Consider the following 20,249-nt stretch of genomic DNA (forward strand, 5'->3'; position numbering starts at 1 on the left):
GAGCGTCACTGATGAGTCTTATGTAGACGAAACCCGCGTCTGGCGTATAAATTATAATCCTGGTACTTTTGATAACTATTTACACCACCGGGTCGATGCCACTGCTGGTGGACGTTTCGTCCCCGAGGGTATCACCAGCCCAGTAGTCAGCACTTCGGTGTTGACATGAATATCAATTATATGGTCATTTTTATAAATTTTCTGTTTACAAAACTTTGAATTTTTCGAAATACTAAGGATTTTCTTACCCCAGGAGTAGATTACCTTAGCCGTATTTGGCACAACTTTTTGGAATTTCGGATCCTCAATGCTCTTCAACTTTGTATTTATTTGGCTTTTTAACTATTTTGATCTGAGCGTCACTGATGAGTCTTATGTAGACGAAACGCGCGTCTGGCGTAAAAAATTATAATCCTGGTACTTTTGATAACTATTTACACCACTGGGTCGATGCCACTGCTGGTGGACGTTTCGTCCCCGAGGGTATCACCAGCCCAGTAGTCAGCACTTCGGTGTTGACATGAATATCAATTATATGGTCATTTTTATAAATTTTCTGTTTACAAAACTTTGAATTTTTCGAAATACTAAGGATTTTCTTACCCCAGGAGTAGATTACCTTAGCCGTATTTGGCACAACTTTTTGGAATTTCGGATCCTCAATGCTCTTCAACTTTGTATTTATTTGGCTTTTTAACTATTTTGATCTGAGCGTCACTGATGAGTCTTATGTAGACGAAACGCGCGTCTGGCGTAAAAAAATATAATCCTGGTACTTTTGATAACTATTTACACCACAGGGTCGATGCCACTGCTGGTGGACGTTTCGTCCCCGAGGGTATCACCAGCCCAGTAGTCAGCACTTCGGTGTTGACATGAATATCAATTATATGGTCATTTTTATTAATTTTCTGTTTACAAAACTTTGAATTTTTCGAAATACTAAGGATTTTCTTACCCCAGGAGTAGATTACCTTAGCCGTATTTGGCACAACTTTTTGGAATTTCGGATCCTCAATGCTCTTCAACTTTGTATTTATTTGGCTTTTTAACTATTTTGATCTGAGCGTCACTGATGAGTCTTATGTAGACGAAACGCGCGTCTGGCGTAAAAAATTATAATCCTGGTACTTTTGATAACTATTTACACCACTGGGTCGATGCCACTGCTGGTGGACGTTTCGTCCCCGAGGGTATCACCAGCCCAGTAGTCAGCACTTCGGTGTTGACATGAATAACAATTATATTGTCATTTTTATTAATTTTCTGTTTACAAAACTTTGAATTTTTCGAAATACTAAGGATTTTCTTACCCCAGGAGTAGATTACCTTAGCCGTATTTGGCACAACTTTTTGGAATTTCGGATCCTCAATGCTCTTCAACTTTGTATTTATTTGGCTTTTTAACTATTTTGATCTGAGCGTCACTGATGAGTCTTATGTAGACGAAACGCGCGTCTGGCGTAAAAAATTATAATCCTGGTACTTTTGATAACTATTTACACCACTGGGTCGATGCCACTGCTGGTGGACGTTTCGTCCCCGAGGGTATCACCAGCCCAGTAGTCAGCACTTCGGTGTTGACATGAATATCAATTATATGGTCATTTTTATAAATTTTCTGTTTACAAAACTTTGAATTTTTCGAAATACTAAGGATTTTCTTACCCCAGGAGTAGATTACCTTAGCCGTATTTGGCACAACTTTTTGGAATTTCGGATCCTCAATGCTCTTCAACTTTGTATTTATTTGGCTTTTTAACTATTTTGATCTGAGCGTCACTGATGAGTCTTATGTAGACGAAACGCGCGTCTGGCGTAAAAAATTATAATCCTGGTACTTTTGATAACTATTTACACCACTGGGTCGATGCCACTGCTGGTGGACGTTTCGTCCCCGAGGGTATCACCAGCCCAGGAGTCAGCACTTCGGTGTTGACATGAATATCAATTATATGGTCATTTTTATAAATTTTCTGTTTACAAAACTTTGAATTTTTTTCGAAACACTAAGGATTTTCTTACCCCAGGAGTAGATTACCTTAGCCGTATTTGGCACAACTTTTTCGAATTTCGGATCCTCAATGCTCTTCAACTTTGTATTTATTTGGCTTTTTAACTATTTTGATCTGAGCGTCACTGATGAGTCTTATGTAGACGAAACCCGCGTCTGGCGTATAAATTATAATCCTGGTACTTTTGATAACTATTTACACCACTTGGTCGATGCCACTGCTGGTGGACGTTTCGTCCCCGAGGGTATCACCAGCCCAGTAGTCAGCACTTCGGTGTTGACATGAATATCAATTATATGGTCATTTTTATAAATTTTCTGTTTACAAAACTTTGAATTTTTCGAAATACTAAGGATTTTCTTACCCCAGGAGTAGATTACCTTAGCCGTATTTGGCACAACTTTTTGGAATTTCGGATCCTCAATGCTCTTCAACTTTGTATTTATTTGGCTTTTTAACTATTTTGATCAGAGCGTCACTGATGAGTCTTATGTAGACGAAACGCGCGTCTGGCGTAAAAAAATATAATCCTGGTACTTTTGATAACTATTTACACCACTGGGTCGATGCCACTTTTGGTGGACGTTTCGTCCCCGAGGGTATCACCAGCCCAGTAGTCAGCACTTCGGTGTTGACATGAATATCAATTATATGGTCATTTTTATAAATTTTCTGTTTACAAAACTTTGAATTTTTCGAAATACTAAGGATTTTCTTACCCCAGGAGTAGATTACCTTAGCCGTATTTGGCACAACTTTTTGGAATTTCGGATCCTCAATGCTCTTCAACTTTGTATTTATTTGGCTTTTTAACTATTTTGATCAGAGCGTCACTGATGAGTCTTATGTAGACGAAACGCGCGTCTGGCGTAAAAAATTATAATCCTGGTACTTTTGATAACTATTAGGTACCTTTTGCCGCTCATATCTAACACTAAACCGGAGACGAGTACTTTCACTTGAACGTATTAGATAACTTACTTACCTGTATCTACCTGCTCGATTCCTGTGTTCTTCTCTCGTTTTGAGATGTCAGTGGTACTTATTATCAATGTGCAATGTCTTAGAAGTTAGCAATGACGTCATTCTGTGTGATGAAACAACCAGTATTTTGGTTTGCGACTGATATCTACGCTATCAATATGTAGAACATCTGATAATCTATACCTATTTGATACCGTATTCCATAAATTGTAAACGCAGCTTTATGTCTTGCCTTTTTGATAGTCAAATACAGTTGTTAACATTAAAATAGCAATACTTTAATGTGTAAGTTATGCAAAATGTTAATTGTCAATGTACCATTACTGATGGTTCAAGGCAAAACAATCTCCATGGGAACGAGATATGCCAATGCTAATACAACTTCATACCAAATATTGTTCTTGGGTCTAATAATCTCTATTGAAATAAGATGTGCCAATGTTGAACCAGCTGCGTACCCAATGTTATATACCTCCAACTAATGATTCCATTTCAACAATTGGCCTATCACAAACTAATACTTAGTACATGTAATTTAGTAAAAGTCATTAGACCATGACTTAGAGGGAGGGGCTTAAAAACTACTAGGAAATAAGATGGATAAATGCTTATTCAATTACATACCAAATATTATTGACCTACGCGTACTAGAGGTTTTCCATTAACTGACCTTATCGCAAAATAAAACATTGTTGACGCCGACGTAGACAACGAAATAGAATACTTATGTCTAGAATTTTTATTCCAACAAGCCGAGGCAATAAATTAATTAATTCGTTCTCAATAATGTCGTTTCCATAAACTGACCTTATCGCAAAATAAAACATTGTTGACGCCGACGCAGACGAAGAAAACAGATTACCTATGTCCAGAATTCCAACAAGCCGAGGCAATAAATTAATTAATTCGTTCTCAACCATGTCGTTATTATGCGCGAAGAGCATATGGAATACACATCAATCTAGACAATCATACTGATGTTACATGCCACTTAATAAAAAAAATCAAACCCTGTTAGTTTACAATTTTTATTGTAAGAATATTTCAGTGAAGGAAAGAAGTCAGTTGCTATATTTCAAAGTATATATCAGTAAACAGTACAGAAATTGCTAGGAAAACTCCTTCAGCATGTTCAGTAGTCCATTTAGAAATTTTTTCTTTCGGTCATCCTTTTTTGTTGTTGTTCTTGTTTTAAACCTGCTTCTGCCTACAACATGAAGTCAAAGATGAAAATTAAATACATATATACTGCAATTATACTGTATTAATAACAACTTGTGTTACATATGCTCTTATTAAATCTCAATCAAAATATCAAGTACTGTGTCTTCATCATTATTCCAAGTTATTCGTGGGGTACAAATTTGTGGATTTCATGAAAAAAGATAAAACACGAATGACATTGTTAGACAGAAAACAAAGTTAGTATACCTGTATTTTTAAATGCATACTTATGCATGACCTATAATGGTTTACTTGTTTAAATTGTTATTTGGATGGAGAGTTGTCTCATTGGCAATCACATCACATCTTCCTTTATCTATTTGACAAAACATAATCAAATATTCCCGACAATTGGTGTCAGCGAATATACGTTAATCATCAGTTTTATTTTAAATCTACTCTTTTGTCTCTTTTTTTCAGTTATATTTTAAAATGAGCCATTACAAATTTATCGGTCTGTTGTCTCCCTGATGTATTTCTCCTCGAATACATTTTAAAAAAATTGTACAATCGATCATCGACGGAAAATATCGTATCATATGTTAAATCCTGTCGATAGCTGTCTGTGTAACATTAAGCGCATTTTTCAAAGTGGTGACTTAATCGTATCTGTAAACAAATGACATATAGAAGAGCTAAAAAATGTGTTCAGGTAAAATTTACAAAATCGGTAATATATAATTGACACTATAGATCAGAGAAGCACTATCTAAGGAACAAAATGAGCTATTGTAAAATAATGCATTTCATTTTCAAGATATTTTTTTGAAATGGCGGGAAAAGGCAGCAACGGACTTTTACTAAATATATAGCATTGACATTTTTTTGGTCTAAAATCGTAAGAAAAGACATTAAATCTGCTTTAAGGTGGCTCGGGGCCTATTCAAAGTTTCTATCAGAAGTGCCGTATTTTTTGTTATTTTATTCTTTACAGAAATTGAATTTGGTCGAAAAAAATAGTGGGTCACGGACCATTTAAGCTCAAAATTTTACTTTTAAACAGGTATGTAAAAGGGACAATTTTTCAATGAAATGATAGGGAAAATAGAGGTGTTGACATATTTTTTATCGGATTATCAAAAAAAACCTTCTGACACTTGATCCTAAACTGTAATGTAAAAAGCTGAAATATACGAATTATAACGAAAATTTTCTATTATTCACCTAACTACAATGATTTAACATTTCTAATCAATCAAAATATTTAAAAAAAATTATATCGAATTTACGAGAAATAATTTTGTAATTCATGCGTGAAATTGTGCGCAGTCGAATAGTCCCGAGCCACCTTAATTCTGATTCTGACCTTTCATGAGCTATTATTGTCTTCTTTGAAAAGAAAATGTGTGATTGGAGTATTTTTACCATGTATTGTTTTATAAAATCTACGCAGTTTGAACATCTGACTAAAATTCCTTAACATGACATGACTGCATCCTTAACACGACAAACGATACTCACTTTTCGCAAATATATTTAAAACTCTTCCAGCAACCGTTATCGTTCCATTTGTAACGCTTTGTATCCGCAAATTCAAGACAATGTTCCTTGCCGTCACTGTTATTTGGTTCTTTAACAGTAACCTTCTTAGACGACCACCATCCTCCGTTTTTAGTATAACTACCCCAATCAGTTACACTGAATCTCTTACCACTGGTCCTCCAATACCAGTTTCCTTCACTTGCACTATCTGTTCCCCCGAGCCAAAAAACTAATAAGTAAAATCAGCATGGTTAAAATGATACCATAGTATTAAATCTCGTATGTTTTTCGGTCTTCATCGCTATTTGGTTAAACAATCTTATCATTGGAGATATATATGTTAACGGATTGATTGTTATTTCCTATCGTGATAATTTGGCCAGATTTCGGCGGAAATGTTACGCCGTCGATTCACCCGGGTTTGCTCAATTTGGACTGAATATATTCGTTCTATTCCGTCAGGGTTTTTTTATCTTGATTTGTTTATTAAAAATGTTTTTGAGTTTCAGATATCGAAAAAAAGTACTGTTTCTTTTATTCAAATTATTTGATACCAGTGAAGCACGTGATAAATTTGTTAAAGAAAAGTGATAATATTCAACAGCAAATTGCATAAAAGTAACTGTGTAATAAAAAGCAATTTTATTATAATGATTTGATGTTGACAGTCCATTATCTTTGAAAGGACGCTTCTACATTTTAAAAAGTAAAAACACAAAAATACTGAACTCCGAGGAAAATTCAAAAAAGAAAGTCCCATATCAAATGGCGAATTCAAAAGTTCAAACACATCAAACGAATGGATAAAAACTTTCATATTCCTGACTTGGTTAATGCATTTTCTCATGTAAAAAAATGGTGGATTGAACCTGGTTTTATAGTTTGCTAAACCTCTCACTTGTATGACAGTCGCATCAAATTCATTTTAAGCGATTGGTTATTTGACCGGTATAGAATATCTATGTAACAGTTGACCAGGGTTATATTCTTATTGTCGTAGATAAGTCTTTTCTTCAATTTCGCTGAATTTGTACACGACGGGTGAGATATGGGAAGCGGGTTCTTGTTACCTTTTGGAACACCTGAGAACACCTTCGCCTTTGTGGTGTTCGTGTAAGTCAGTGTTTAGAGTTTTCTCTGTTGTGTTTTGTTGACACTTTGGTATGAAGCCCTTATTAACCGCTTATTATATCAAGTCCCTGGTTTTTATTAGCTGATTTATTCGCCTTTTCAGAATCTTGAGGACTATGGGTAAACTCATTGTTCGTACACCAAAATAAAAATATCGTTGCTTCATTGGTTTAATTTCTATTGTTTATCTCGTTTTCAACCAACGTTTGGGTGTATGCTTTTGGAAATTTTACCCAGAATGCATTAGATTCTGAAACGGCGAATCGGCTATGATTTTCGCTTACTTCCTCCATAATTAGATGCCGTATTCTTCAAGAATCTATTTTCACCAGAAGATCCAATTTCTGCAAGGATACTATTTTTTGTTTGGCAAATACTCTTTAATGACAAAAAAAAAGAAATATAAGATATATTTTTTAAGACGAATAATTAAGTTGATATATTCTGCTGATCTACTATTACATGGCTATACAATCAATTGCTATCGTTTTATATATGTCGCCCATTATGATATCGATATCAGTGACGATTGGGCTTTTTTACAATATAAAACACCGTATTTTTAGTCAAATTTGATAATGTCATCTTGAATAAATGCGTTGCTTACAAGTAAAAGATGTTTGCAATTTAAGCTGACTATTGAAATAAAAAAAAATCAGTTTTTACGCCTGAATACTAAATTTAGAATGAATCTAAAACGCTAAGGAGGACGATCTGTCAATACAAAAAATGTTTACAATATAAAAATTGAGGAAAAGTGGCGGGAAACATTGTTTAAGTATTTCAAATGTTAGAGTTTATATGATGTTACAAGTGAATAATATCTACTTACAACGGCGTCAGTCCATGTTTCCGAAGTGTGACTAAAGAAGTAACAGCTAGATCCATACATAGTCCAGCCCGACGGACAAGCTAAAATTAATTAGAATTAAACAAATAACATTGCTTATTTCATATAATCTTACTATGCATGTTAAATGCATCTGCTTGAAAAATATAAACACTTGTATACGTATTGAAGACAAGCTGACTTAAGAAATATAATAATAGTTGTATAGAAAGTATTCTGGAAATATAAAAAAATTCTTAATTCGTTTTGACCGGATATCACTCTTGGACATATATTAATCTGTACATGACTTCAATCTCAAAATTACACAAAGAAGACAATGGAAAATTTCTGTTGGTTGTTGAATTTATTATCAACTGACTAGCTAATATACCTGGACACGGGTTTATATTACATGCTTCTGATTGTATAGCACTTCCTTTACATGGAGCACCACCTTTTGAAGGAGAAGGATTGGTACATGTTCTAGTTCTAGTTCGTGTTCCATCGCCACATTTCTTGGTACAAGCTGACCATGGATCGTTATTAGACCAGCCACCATCAACTAAAATTGTTGTTAAATTATATTTGTAAAAAAAGTATGCATGCTTTAAAAACGAAATAAAGCATATATCAATATTAGAATTTTTTTATTTAACCATACCATACTGTAATTATGTCAGTAGGATAAGTTGGTATATATTTTACGTAACTGGCAATTTCGTCTTAAAATAATTTTCACATTTTCCAATTATTTTTTCACAAAACTGCTGAAAATATATAAACACCTGTATGAGTATTGAAGTCAATCAATGCTGACATGAGAAAAATATTATAGTCGTGTAGAAATTATTTTGTAAATATAAAAATGCTCTTTTAAAAATAGTTTTTAATGAATATCACTGTGACATTTATCAATTTGTGCAAGACTTCAATAAAAAAAAAAGACAACGGAAAATTCGGATTATTTTTTTTTTTTTTTTTGGGGGGGGGGGGTTTAACACCTGACTAGCTCATATACCTGGACACGGGTTTATATTACATGCTTCTGATTGTATAGCACTTCCGTTGCATGGAGCAACACCTTTTGAAGGAGAAGGGTTGGTACATGATCTAGTTCTAGTATATAGGAGCATGCATGCTTTTAAAAACGAAATAAAACATATTTCAAAATCTGATTTGTTTTAACCATACAATACTGTAATGATGACAGTAGAATAAGTTGGTATATATATGACAGTTTTTGTCAAAGTAACTGACAATTTTGTCTTAGAATAACGTTCACATTTTCTAATTATTTTATTACAAAATTACTGAAAATATATAAACACCTGTATGAGTTTGAAGTCAATCCATGCTGACATGAGAAAAAAAATAGTCGCGTAGCAGTTACTCTATAAATATACTTGAATTGAAAGAGTCTTCATTCATAATACTCATATTATACGTTTAGAAAAGTCAATATACGTTTAGAAAAGTCAATAAACGTTTAGAAAAGTTAATAAACGTTTAGAAAAGTCAATATACATTTAGAAAAGTCAATATACGTTTAAAAAAGTCAATATACGTTTAAAAAAGACAATATACGTTTACAAAAGACAATATACGTTTAGAAAATTAGACAATGCAAAAAATCTTACCTTTTGATACTGAAAACATAAATATGTATACTGATTAATGCTTTCAATGCCCCTTTCATGTTTGAAAATTTTTTATAAAATATAAATAAGCTTCATTATACCTTTGATTAACAAATGCTCTATAGTCATTATTTCTATAATAAACAAATTATGGAACTCACTTTTTTATCTCTTATTCTTTCATTAAATTTAAAATACATGAACAAATAACGTTTTTAAAGGTAAAATAAGAGAAAAAATACCTTTACAAGTCCTTGCAGACAGTGACGCTTGCAATATGTTTAGCACATCGAAATTTTTTACATTGTACACATATTCGGTTTTTGGTTTGTTGGCGATGCCTTCTAATTCTATAGTATTTATACCATCCCCAATGCCAATAGCAATGAGCTGTATACCACTTGCACGTGCATTCTTAGACTCCGCCAAAGTGTTAGCCTGGTCATTTGATTTTCCATCAGTGATAACAATACCAATCTTAGGAACACCGGTCCTATGACCTGTATAAAAATATGTCTTGTATAATTATGCTGTGACCGAAAGTTTTATAAATCTGCCAAAAGTTCAGCTTACATTCAAATTAGTGGAAGAACACAATATATAGCTACATGTAGTACTGTTCAATATAAAGACAACAAAAACATATGATTCAATTATATCAATGTCACTCAAAATAACATATACTACTTCATACAATTTAACATGTTTAACATGTTATATGAAACTTTTTATTTCGATGCTTAATTGCAAACCGATATTTTGATCAATCCTGATTAAATCATGCTAAATTCAATTCTCTTATGAAGAGACTTTCACATTATTTATTTTTTTTTTTACTTTTCTTGGTGATAAATTGAAAAAGAAGGCTTTGATTTAATTAAAAAAAAGATAAGTTTTATTTAAGAAAGATCTAATATTTCTTTTGAAAACAACGCATTACAGATACAACCAGCATAAAATTTGAAAAAAAGCATCGCGAGGTTAATATTGAAAGAGAAAAATTCCTAACCTGCCGCTGTACTGAAACTGTAAGTCGTCATAAACTTAATAGCTGGACCCGTTTTTGTTCCGCCAGTTTTGTAAACAATATTTCCAATTGCAGTTATAAGATCATTTTTGTCGAGGAACTGGTTCAACTTGAATTCACTTTTTACAGTACTTTGGAATGTATCAACGCCAACCTGGATATTGTTTAAACCAACGCTAAATTTGCTCGCAACTCCTTGCACGAATTTTAACATTTTCTTGAAGTTTGTGGCTCCAACACTTCCAGAAGAGTCCAATAGGAAGACGACGTCGGCTTTAGCACTACATACTGAAAAGAGATATGAAATGCCCCATACAGAATCTCGTAAGTAATGGTAATGTAATTGGTAAAGCATCATGGGTAATTTCATTGTTCGTACCCCAAAATGAAAAATAACGTCACTCCATTGGTTCAATTTCTATTGTTTATGATATTTCTAACCATTCACGATGTTTTGGTGTACATTTTTGAAATTTTGTCCAGGATGCATTAGATTCTGAAAGGGCTAAATTAGTCATCTTGTAGTCACATCTTAAAACATAAAATCGAAATTGAAAAAAATGGGCAAGTTTTGAAATTGAAATAAAAAGAAATATCAGAAGTCATTGTTTTTACCAAAAGCTTTCGATGTTGATCCTCTCAATAATCTTGGAAAGTGCTTTACAATACGGGAACTGTAAAATTCCAAAAAAAAAACACCAATTAAATATTGGAGCAAAAAAGATAATACTCTAACCTTCAGTTTATTCTTTAAAAAAATTGACAATTTGACTTATTGGCTTTATTCTGTATGTTCACCATATTATATGTTGGTTTTTTTCTGGTCAAACGGAGCTTTTGTCGCTGCCGTTTGTATATCTTAATTTAATTTAACTACAAGTATTCACAATTTTCGAAACGAACAGCTATTTAATTATTTTTAATCAAAACTAATGAAAAATTGCAAATTGGCTTCGTCATTACATTACTTTCAAAAATTAAAAAAAGATTAATTGAACGTATAGGGTAGGAATTTACATGTGAAGTCATATGTGTAAGGTAAATGTCTATGAATAACAGTAATTAAAAATTTCAATATTACAGTTCTTTATTATCAACAATATGCAATCATTGGCTGTAGTCGCCCTTAATATTCATAGCCAAAAAAACTATGGACAATGTTTATGTCTGCTGGTAAAACAAAACAGTTCCTGCAAAGTTCCAGTCATAATTTATTTTTTCGGCTAAAATAATTGCAAAAGAAAATTATTTATGGAAACAGCTTTCATAATCTATCAAATACGGTCGAAAGATCAGATGTGTTAAGGTTTATAACCAATTTAATGAAAAACCGTAAAACAGAAGTCAATAATTTTAAATTCAAGTAGTCAAGTCAATTTGATATTTAAAAACAAGCAGCCCTAGTTGACTTCAGACCTGGACAAGGATCCGTGTTACACGCCTCTATTTGTATAGCACTCCCACTACAGACAGGGTTGGCACATGTTCTATTTCTGGTTCTTGTTCCTCCACTACATGTTTTGGTACAATCCGTCCAAGGACCGTAATCAGACCAGCTGCAATCCACTGAAAAATATTGTAAAAATAATACTCAATGTTTTGATTATATTTATCATTTGCAGACTGCTCACTACCATATTATTTGTTTTCATGACGTTAATTTAGTTTAGAGAGCCGTGGTGTAGTGGTTAGTGCATCGGACTACTAACACAAAGGTTCCTGGTTCGATTCCCGTTTAGGATGAAAATTTCAGGAACTCAATTTTCGGCTCTCCCTTGACACCATTTGCGAGTATGGTCTTGAGGAAACGATGATAGTCCGTCGGAAGGGGACGATAAATGGCTGACCCGTGTTAAGAGAGAGCCATATCTCTTGCACGTTTAAAACACCCTTGTAGATTTCGAAAAAGAGTAGGCTAATGCCGCTACAAGGCAGCACTCTCATCCGCAAAGTGGAAAGGGATTAATATAAGTTGCAAAACTTGTTTCCCAATCCACTGTAAATAAATATGTTTAAACTAAACTAATATAGTTTACGTTTATATTGATGGAAGCTGGAGGATTGTTGTCTCATTAGCAATTATACCATACAGCCCGTTGTGTTTTTATATCTAGTTATTTATCTGAAGCAGACAAAACTCATATTTATAGAAAATTCAACATTTCATATAAAAGCTACCCTGAGAAAATAAGTTATTTTGAAGTGAATTTCCTTACACAAAAAACACAAAAACAAATCAATCCAAAAAAAGATGTTTACATTGTAATTGGCTTCTTTTGGGACAAAGTATATCAAAGTTATCGAAAAAAAAATATCAGCTCTAACTCAAAATATGGACAATTTTATGTTAAAGGGGTCTATAATTCAGTTTGACAGCTTCATGCATACTAACTGGTTTCCTTTTAAGACTGGAATAAATCACTACTTTACCGAAATATGGATAACGAAAATTAAAGGACGATAACTGTGTCCCCGGACCTGCTTAACTATGTCTATTTACATACCTGCTTTAGATTTACACGTTCTTTCTGCCAAGTTAATTGCCGCGTTCAATCGAGTCACTTCATCCTTTATGCCTAACAAAAAATGATTTTGATACTTTCCATTTTGTATTATTTTAATCATTCAGCCATATTCTTACGCATTTGTTCTTGATTTTTATAGCTTATAACGTAAAATTCATATATAAAAGGCGGTTGAACAATATACTTCAGAAATTACTAAACAATAAATAGGGTAACAACATTACAGTCGCTGATCCCGTTAATGCATTTGACATGATCTTAGAGTTTTAATATTTTTCTCTTTTTTGCTGAATTTCAAATTTGCTAGATCGCTATATGTTTACAAAACATAACAGCAACTATTCAAGAATGAATAATTTATTTTAAACAAAGTATAGAAATGCAATCATATCCCTGCTCTATTAAAAAGTTAGAATGTACTATAAGAAGTTGAAAATGGTGTTAACATTAAATTAGCTACCTTGAATCTTTTTGCAGTCACATTGACCATCAACTGTAGTAGGTATTGTAGTTGCACTGCAGACAACGAACAGAGTCACCAACCAGACGGGAATTAAAGACATGGTTGTCTGACCAAAAGGAGTTCAATACTATACTTTTATTTCTTTCTACCAGGAAATCTCTTATGTGAAATATGTTTCTTAAAATTTAGTAGTTACCTTGTGTGTGTGGCTGATAACGTTTTAAAATTATATTTACATTGTAAAACAAGGAAAATACTTCAAATTTAATCCGGGGAAGGTTTGTATTTTAACTGCTCCTACTTAATGCTGTCGTCTAGCTAATTATTAAAACATATTTGATATCTTTAAGCCTGCTTATTACAAGTGTAACGTCCTTTTTCCTTTTTTAAACTTAAAAAGACGGAACACTGTGAATGTATGATACCGATTTGTATCAAGGACATCAAGTGTTTCTGTAAAAAAATTGAAAACAGCATGTTTAATAATTTCTTGTGTCCGAAGCGTTTTTATGGATTGACCTTCATCAGGAACGCTGAAAGCCAAACATTTGAAATCCGAAGATGTATAAGTACCAAAACCGTTAAAGAGCTATATAACAAAAACCCTAAAATATATAGCCAAATTATCTAAAGCCAATTTTGCCTGAGGGAGTTTAAACCTTAGTTTCTTTATACTAAAGTAATTGAATTTATAAACGGACAATTTTAGTAAAGTTTGTTAAATCGTGTCAGCACCGAAGTACTAAATCATCTACTTGTACGCTTGCGATCGAAAATAATTGCGAAGTAAGCTATATAACGATATCTAAATAATAAAACAATAATTGGAATAAAAAAAAAGTGTTTATTAAAAAAAAAAAGCTTTTATTAATCAAGAATAAAACATTTCTCCTTTTACATAAATCCTGAATTAATTAATTAGACAAGTAAAATTTAGTGGGTTTTTTCATGTAGTCATTTAAATTGAAGATAGATAGCATCTAAATGGCGTGTTTGTAATACATTATGAACACTTTCAAAAATACAATCCTTTCTTGTAAATGTGTTATGATATTCATAAATTGATTGAGGAAAAATCAAATCCGGGTTACAAACTAAAACTGAGGGAAACAAATCAAATATAATAGGAGAACTTCGACACAACAGAAACACAACACTTCAATGTGACACACTAAGAAACGAACTATAAGCCTGGTATTATTCATTTAATTTTTAATTTACAATTTACAATTACCCAATAAAGATTATTTCCCCTTAATGCCATATTATGGTAAGTAATCATTCTGTTTGAAACTCATGACAAAGACATCATCTATCTGGAACTGGATGGTTCTTTTAAAATTATAATTATTTATTTGTTTTTCACAGCACTCGCTTCATACTAAAAATCTTTCACTTGAGCAATCTGATAACATATTTTATAACTGATCAGTTAACGTTAGTTGGGGAAGAAATCTAACTGCAATTTTATAAACCGTTTTAGCCATTGCTATTGTGATACCACAAAGGTGTACAAGCACTTAAACATTCCGACTGAGCGTGTACTGAACAAAGTAAGGTTTATATTCATATCTACACATATCACATTCCCATGTTCTCATGGTGTTCGTCTGGTAATAGTTGACACTGCCCTTACATCCCAATCTTATCATCATCTATACTGTCTATTTTCTAGTACATGCAGGAAATGTGAAAGTGGTTACTTCCACGCAAAAGTTTGTATTCAAAATCATTTCTTCTGAGGTACCTCGATCTTCCAAAAACAATCGGTACATTTAGTATTGTCCTGAAGCGGGGTGGAAACATGAACACTTTTATTATATAGTTGTTAATGGCTTTAAACTAGCTGTCAACAGCTGCGAGTACACTCAGATCTGTACTCAGTGTCTTTTTGTTGTGGGAATGTATACTACCCTGTCACGTCACTCTGTGTTTTTGTTACTTATTTTTGTGCTTTGTATCGATCTGATGGGTAACGCCCTTTTCAACTGATTTTTTTAGTTTGTTCATGCGGTGTACTGTTACACAACTTTCCCGGGTTAGTGGAACGTTGGGCGCCTGCTAAAACCCGCCGCATGCTATATGTGCGTGTTTCAAGTCAGAAGCCGAATTCGGTGGTTGTCGTTTGTTGCTGTATGTTATATTTATTTTTTGTTAGTAATTTTGTAAATAAATGCCGTTTGTTTTTTCGTTTGAAATGTTTGACATTTGTCACTTCGGGCCCTTTCATAGCTAACTATACGAATAGTTATCAAAGGTACCATGATTATAATTTGATACGCCAGACGCGCGTTTCGTCTACATCAGACTCATCAGTGACGCTCAGATCAAAACACGAAAACTGTTTTACTCATTTTTGAAGATCTTACGTTAACTTACAGTTGTTAAATTCTGTTTCATTTGGTTCCTTGTGGAGAGTGTCTCATTGGAATTCATATACCACATCTTTTTAATTTGATAAAAAGAACACAAGGACAAGAGAATTTCGTACATTTATATGGACGCTTTATCTTCATTTTTTTTTTTAATTTCTATTGTCAATTTTTTTTAACATGTTTGAGTTACTAAAACATGTAAAATAGATGTATAGGAACTTTAATAGTTAAAACGATCAGCATCCAAATATTGATGGACTTAACTACTTTTGTGAACGCATGACGTAAATTGCAAGAAAGCACTTATATTTGTCAAACGCATGACACTTTAGAAGGACATTTACCTACAATTCAAAGTAAGATTAAAATAATCAATGAAAAACTGATATCAAACAAACCAAAGGTTCAGACCAATAATAAATCAGAACTTCCTAATAAAGACCAGATGCTCCGCAGGGCGTAGCTTTATACGACCGCAGAGGTTGAACCCTGAACGGTTGGGGCAAGTATGGACACAACATTCAAGCTGGATTCAGCTCTAAATTTGGATTGTGATTAAATAGTTGACACAGCATAGGTTTCTGACACAGAATGAATGTGTTCTAATGAACTTAAAATTTTTGTTTTCTCTTAGAGCAATTCACTATGCTGTTGAATATTAATCCTCTCAAAAAAATGTTTGAAGAAATTTTCTTTTCATTTATGAAATTTCAAATGAGAAAATTGAACCCAATTTTTTTAATCACATCCCCCTTTCCCTTATTCCAAAACTAATCTCAATTAAAATTTCTAATGGAGTTTGCAACAATAACTACTCATTAAAATACATCATAAAATATTAAGATGTAAAAAAACTGCTTGTTATCACTGAATGGTAAAGATTATTTTAATTTATCAGTTGGTAGTAAAAAGTGAATATACATTGTATATTGTATATATAACAAAGATTTAAGTTGATTCTGGACAAAGAAAGATAACTCCAAATAAAAAAAATTCATACAATTAGATATTTCTTGCTTACTATTCTGGACAAAGAAAGATAACTCTAATTAAAAACAAAATTGCTATTTCACAATATTTTGCAATAAGATATTTCTTGCCATTGCGCAATACTGTGCAATTGAAAAGACTTGCTATTGCACAAACTTAATATTATAATAATTTTAGATCCTGATTTGGACCAACTTGAAAACTGGGCCCATTATCAAAAATCTAAGTACATGTTTGGATTTAGCATATCAAAGAACCCCAAGTTTTCAATTTTTGTTAAAATCAAACTAAGTTTTATTTTGGACCCTTTGGACTTAAATGTAGACCTATTTGAAAACAAGACCAAAAATGAGGAATCTACATACACAGTTAGATTTGGCATATCAAAGAACCCCATTTATTCAATTTTTGATGAAATCAAACAAAGTTTAATTTTGGACCCAGATTTGGACCAACTTGAAAACTGGGCCGATAATCAAGAATCTAAGTACATTTTTAGATTCAGCATATCAAAGAACCCAAACGATAAATTTTTTGTCAAATTCAAATGAAGTTTAATTTTGGACCCTTTGGACCTTAATGTAGACCAATTTGAAAAAGGGACAAAAGTTAAAAATCTACATACACAGTTAGATTCGGCATATCAAAGAATCCCAATTATTCAATTTTGATGAAATCAAACAAAGTTTAATTTTGGACCCTTTGGGCCCCTTATTCCTAAACTGTTGGGACCAAAACTCCCAAAATCATTACCAACCTCCCTTTTATGGTCATAAACCTTGTGTTTAAATTTCATAGATTTCTATTCACTTATACTAAAGTTAGGGTGCAAAAACCAAGAAAAATGCTTATTTGGGTCCCTTTTTGGCCCCTAATTCCTAAACTGTTGTGACCTAAACTCCCAAAATCAATACCAACCTTCCTTTTGTGGTCATAAACATTGTGTTTAAATTTCATAGATTTCTATTAACTTAAACTAAAGTTATAGTGCAAAAACCAAGAAAATGCTTATTTGGGCCCTTTTTGGCCCCTAATTCCTAAAATGTTGGGACCAAAACTCCCAAAATCAATACCAACCTTCCTTTTGTGGTCATAAACCTTGTGATAAAATTTTATAGATTTATATTCACTTTTACTAAAGTTAGAGTGCGAAAACTAAAAGTATTCAGACGACGACGACGACAACGACGACGACAACGCAGACGACGACGCCAACATGATAGCAATATACGACGAAAATTTTTTCAAAATTTGCGGTCGTATAAAAAATTAACAATCAACCATTTAGTGATGGTGATTGTAGAAACTGTAAAGTAATTATTTCAGATCATTAAACCAGTTATTGATGAACTAAACACAAATTTTGAAGACACACTGACTTCGGTGGAAATTGCAAGAAAGCACCCTCCATACTGTATTTTTGTTTTCATATGAGTCAGAGGACTCAGAGTTCCTTCAGACAGTTGTCAAAAGAAGCCAGATTATTTAATTTTACATTCAGAAATGTTTATGATCTTCTAGACAATAGTCTCAGCTTGCTCCACCTCATTACAAGACTTCTTCTATCCCGACTTTGACATAAGTGGTCATGTCAAAGAACCTTTATCAACTTCACAAAAAATACATGAGAGTCTTGAGGTATAGTTCTAGGTACTGGTGTTGTTTATCGTCTTAACTACGTGTTATAGTGTTTTTTTCATTTGTCTTTGTAAACTATTAACTCCTACTGTTTAGTCAATTTTTGACCTGACTTTGTACCTACCAGTATGTGTCTGCCAATATGATGTTGTGCTGTGGTCATTTTTTGTATTCTTGGTTTTATAAATTTTGCTAACCATTATTTGCTTTGTCTAAATGCCATTTTGTTTTTCTTTGTAGACACATTTGGTTGGTTTTTTTTTTATAGTGATTAAGGATAAAATACAAAGGTGACTGCTGTAGCTCTTATTTTGACATTTGTACCTATAATGTCTGTTTGTGTCACACATGTTCACACATTGTTGCCAATATAATGGAATGTTATGTAGTCAAACAAGTGAGAGGTTTGTCTAGCTGTAAAACCAGGTTTAAGGATGTTCGCTACTCTGTGTTAAAATAATAAGCTTTTTAAAAGACTGCTATAAATTGCAAGTATATAAATAAAGAAACTAAAAAAGCAGGAAAAAAAGGAGGGTCCGTGTTCTTGTTTTTGAGATATAAACCGTTGAAAATTTAGCGGGTAATAATTCTCTCTAGATTTTTCTATCACTAATATTGGCTCATTCTTGTTTGTTAAACTATTAAAAAACCAGATGCTCCGCAGGGCGTAGCTTTATACGACCGTAGAGGTTGAACCCTGAACGGTTGGGGCAAGTATGGACACAACATTCAAGCTGGATTCAGCTCTAAATTTGGACTGTGATTAAATAGTTGACACAGCATAGGTTTCTGACACAGAATGAATGTGTTCTAATGAACTTAAAATTTTTGTTTTCTCTTAGGGCAATTCACTATGCTGTTGAATATTAATCCTCTCAAAAAAATGTTTGAAGAATTTTTTTTTTTATTTATGAAATTTCAAATGAGAAAAATTGAACCCAATTTTTTAAACACATCCCCCTTTCCCTTATTCCAAAACTAATCTCAATTAAAATATTCTAATGGAGTTTGCAACAATAACTACTCATTTAAATACATCATAAAATATTAAGATGTAAAAAAAACTGCTTGTTATCACTGAATGGTAAAGATTATTTAAATTTATCAGTTGGTAGTAAAAAGTGAATATACATTGTATATTGTATATAACAAAGATTTAAGTTGATTCTGGACAAAGAAAGATAACTCCAATTAAAAAAAAATCTTGCTATTGCACAATAAGATATTTCTTGCTTACTATTCTGGACAAAGAAAGATAACTCTAATTAAAAAAAAATTTGCTATTTCACAATATTTTGCAATTACATATTTCTTGCCATTGCACAATACTGTACAATTGAAAAGACTTGCTATTGCACAATACTTAATATAATAATTTTAGATCCTGATTTGGACCAACTTGAAAACTGGGCCCTTAATCAAAAATCTAAGTACATGTTTAGATTCAGCATATCAAAGAGGCCCAAGAATTCAATTTTAGTTAAAATCAAACTTAGTTTAATTTTGGACCCTTTGGACTTTAATGTAGACCAATTTGAAAACAGGAACAAAAATGAAGAATCTACATACACAGTTAGATTTGGCATATCAAAGAACCCCAAGATTCAATTTTTGATGAAATCAAACAAAGTTTAATTTTGGACCCCGATTTGGACCAACTTGAAAACTGGGCCAATAATCAAGAATCTAAGTACATTTTTAGATTCAACATATCAAAGAACCCAACCGATTCATTTTTTGTCAAAATCAAACTAAAGTTTAATTTTGGACCCTTTGGACCTTAATGTAGACCAATTTGAAAACGGGACCAAAAGTTGAGAATCTACATATACAGTTAGATTCGGCATATCAAAGACCCCCAATTATTCAATTTTGATGAAATCAAACAAAGTTTAATTTTGGACCCTTTGGGCCCCTTTTTCCCTA

General features: G+C 32.7%; 1 protein-coding gene across 1 annotated transcript; it reads right to left on the reverse strand.

The window, feature by feature from the left end:
* Positions 1 to 4,013: 4,013 nt before the first annotated feature.
* On the reverse strand, positions 4,014 to 13,455 carry LOC134691267 (matrilin-4-like). Its single transcript, XM_063551682.1, has 10 exons — positions 13,318 to 13,455; positions 12,837 to 12,908; positions 11,749 to 11,898; positions 10,315 to 10,620; positions 9,548 to 9,805; positions 8,060 to 8,230; positions 7,669 to 7,748; positions 7,121 to 7,214; positions 5,685 to 5,934; positions 4,014 to 4,206 (listed from the first exon to the last, which is right to left on the reverse strand). Exons 1-10 carry the CDS (start codon positions 13,418 to 13,420, stop codon positions 4,191 to 4,193), a joined length of 1,500 nt encoding a protein of 499 aa, XP_063407752.1. The 5' UTR covers positions 13,421 to 13,455; the 3' UTR covers positions 4,014 to 4,190.
* Between the last annotated feature and the right edge of the window lie 6,794 nt (positions 13,456 to 20,249).

This window comes from Mytilus trossulus, chromosome 11 (assembly GCF_036588685.1).
Source record: "Mytilus trossulus isolate FHL-02 chromosome 11, PNRI_Mtr1.1.1.hap1, whole genome shotgun sequence".
NCBI classification, from domain to species: domain Eukaryota; kingdom Metazoa; phylum Mollusca; class Bivalvia; order Mytilida; family Mytilidae; genus Mytilus; species Mytilus trossulus.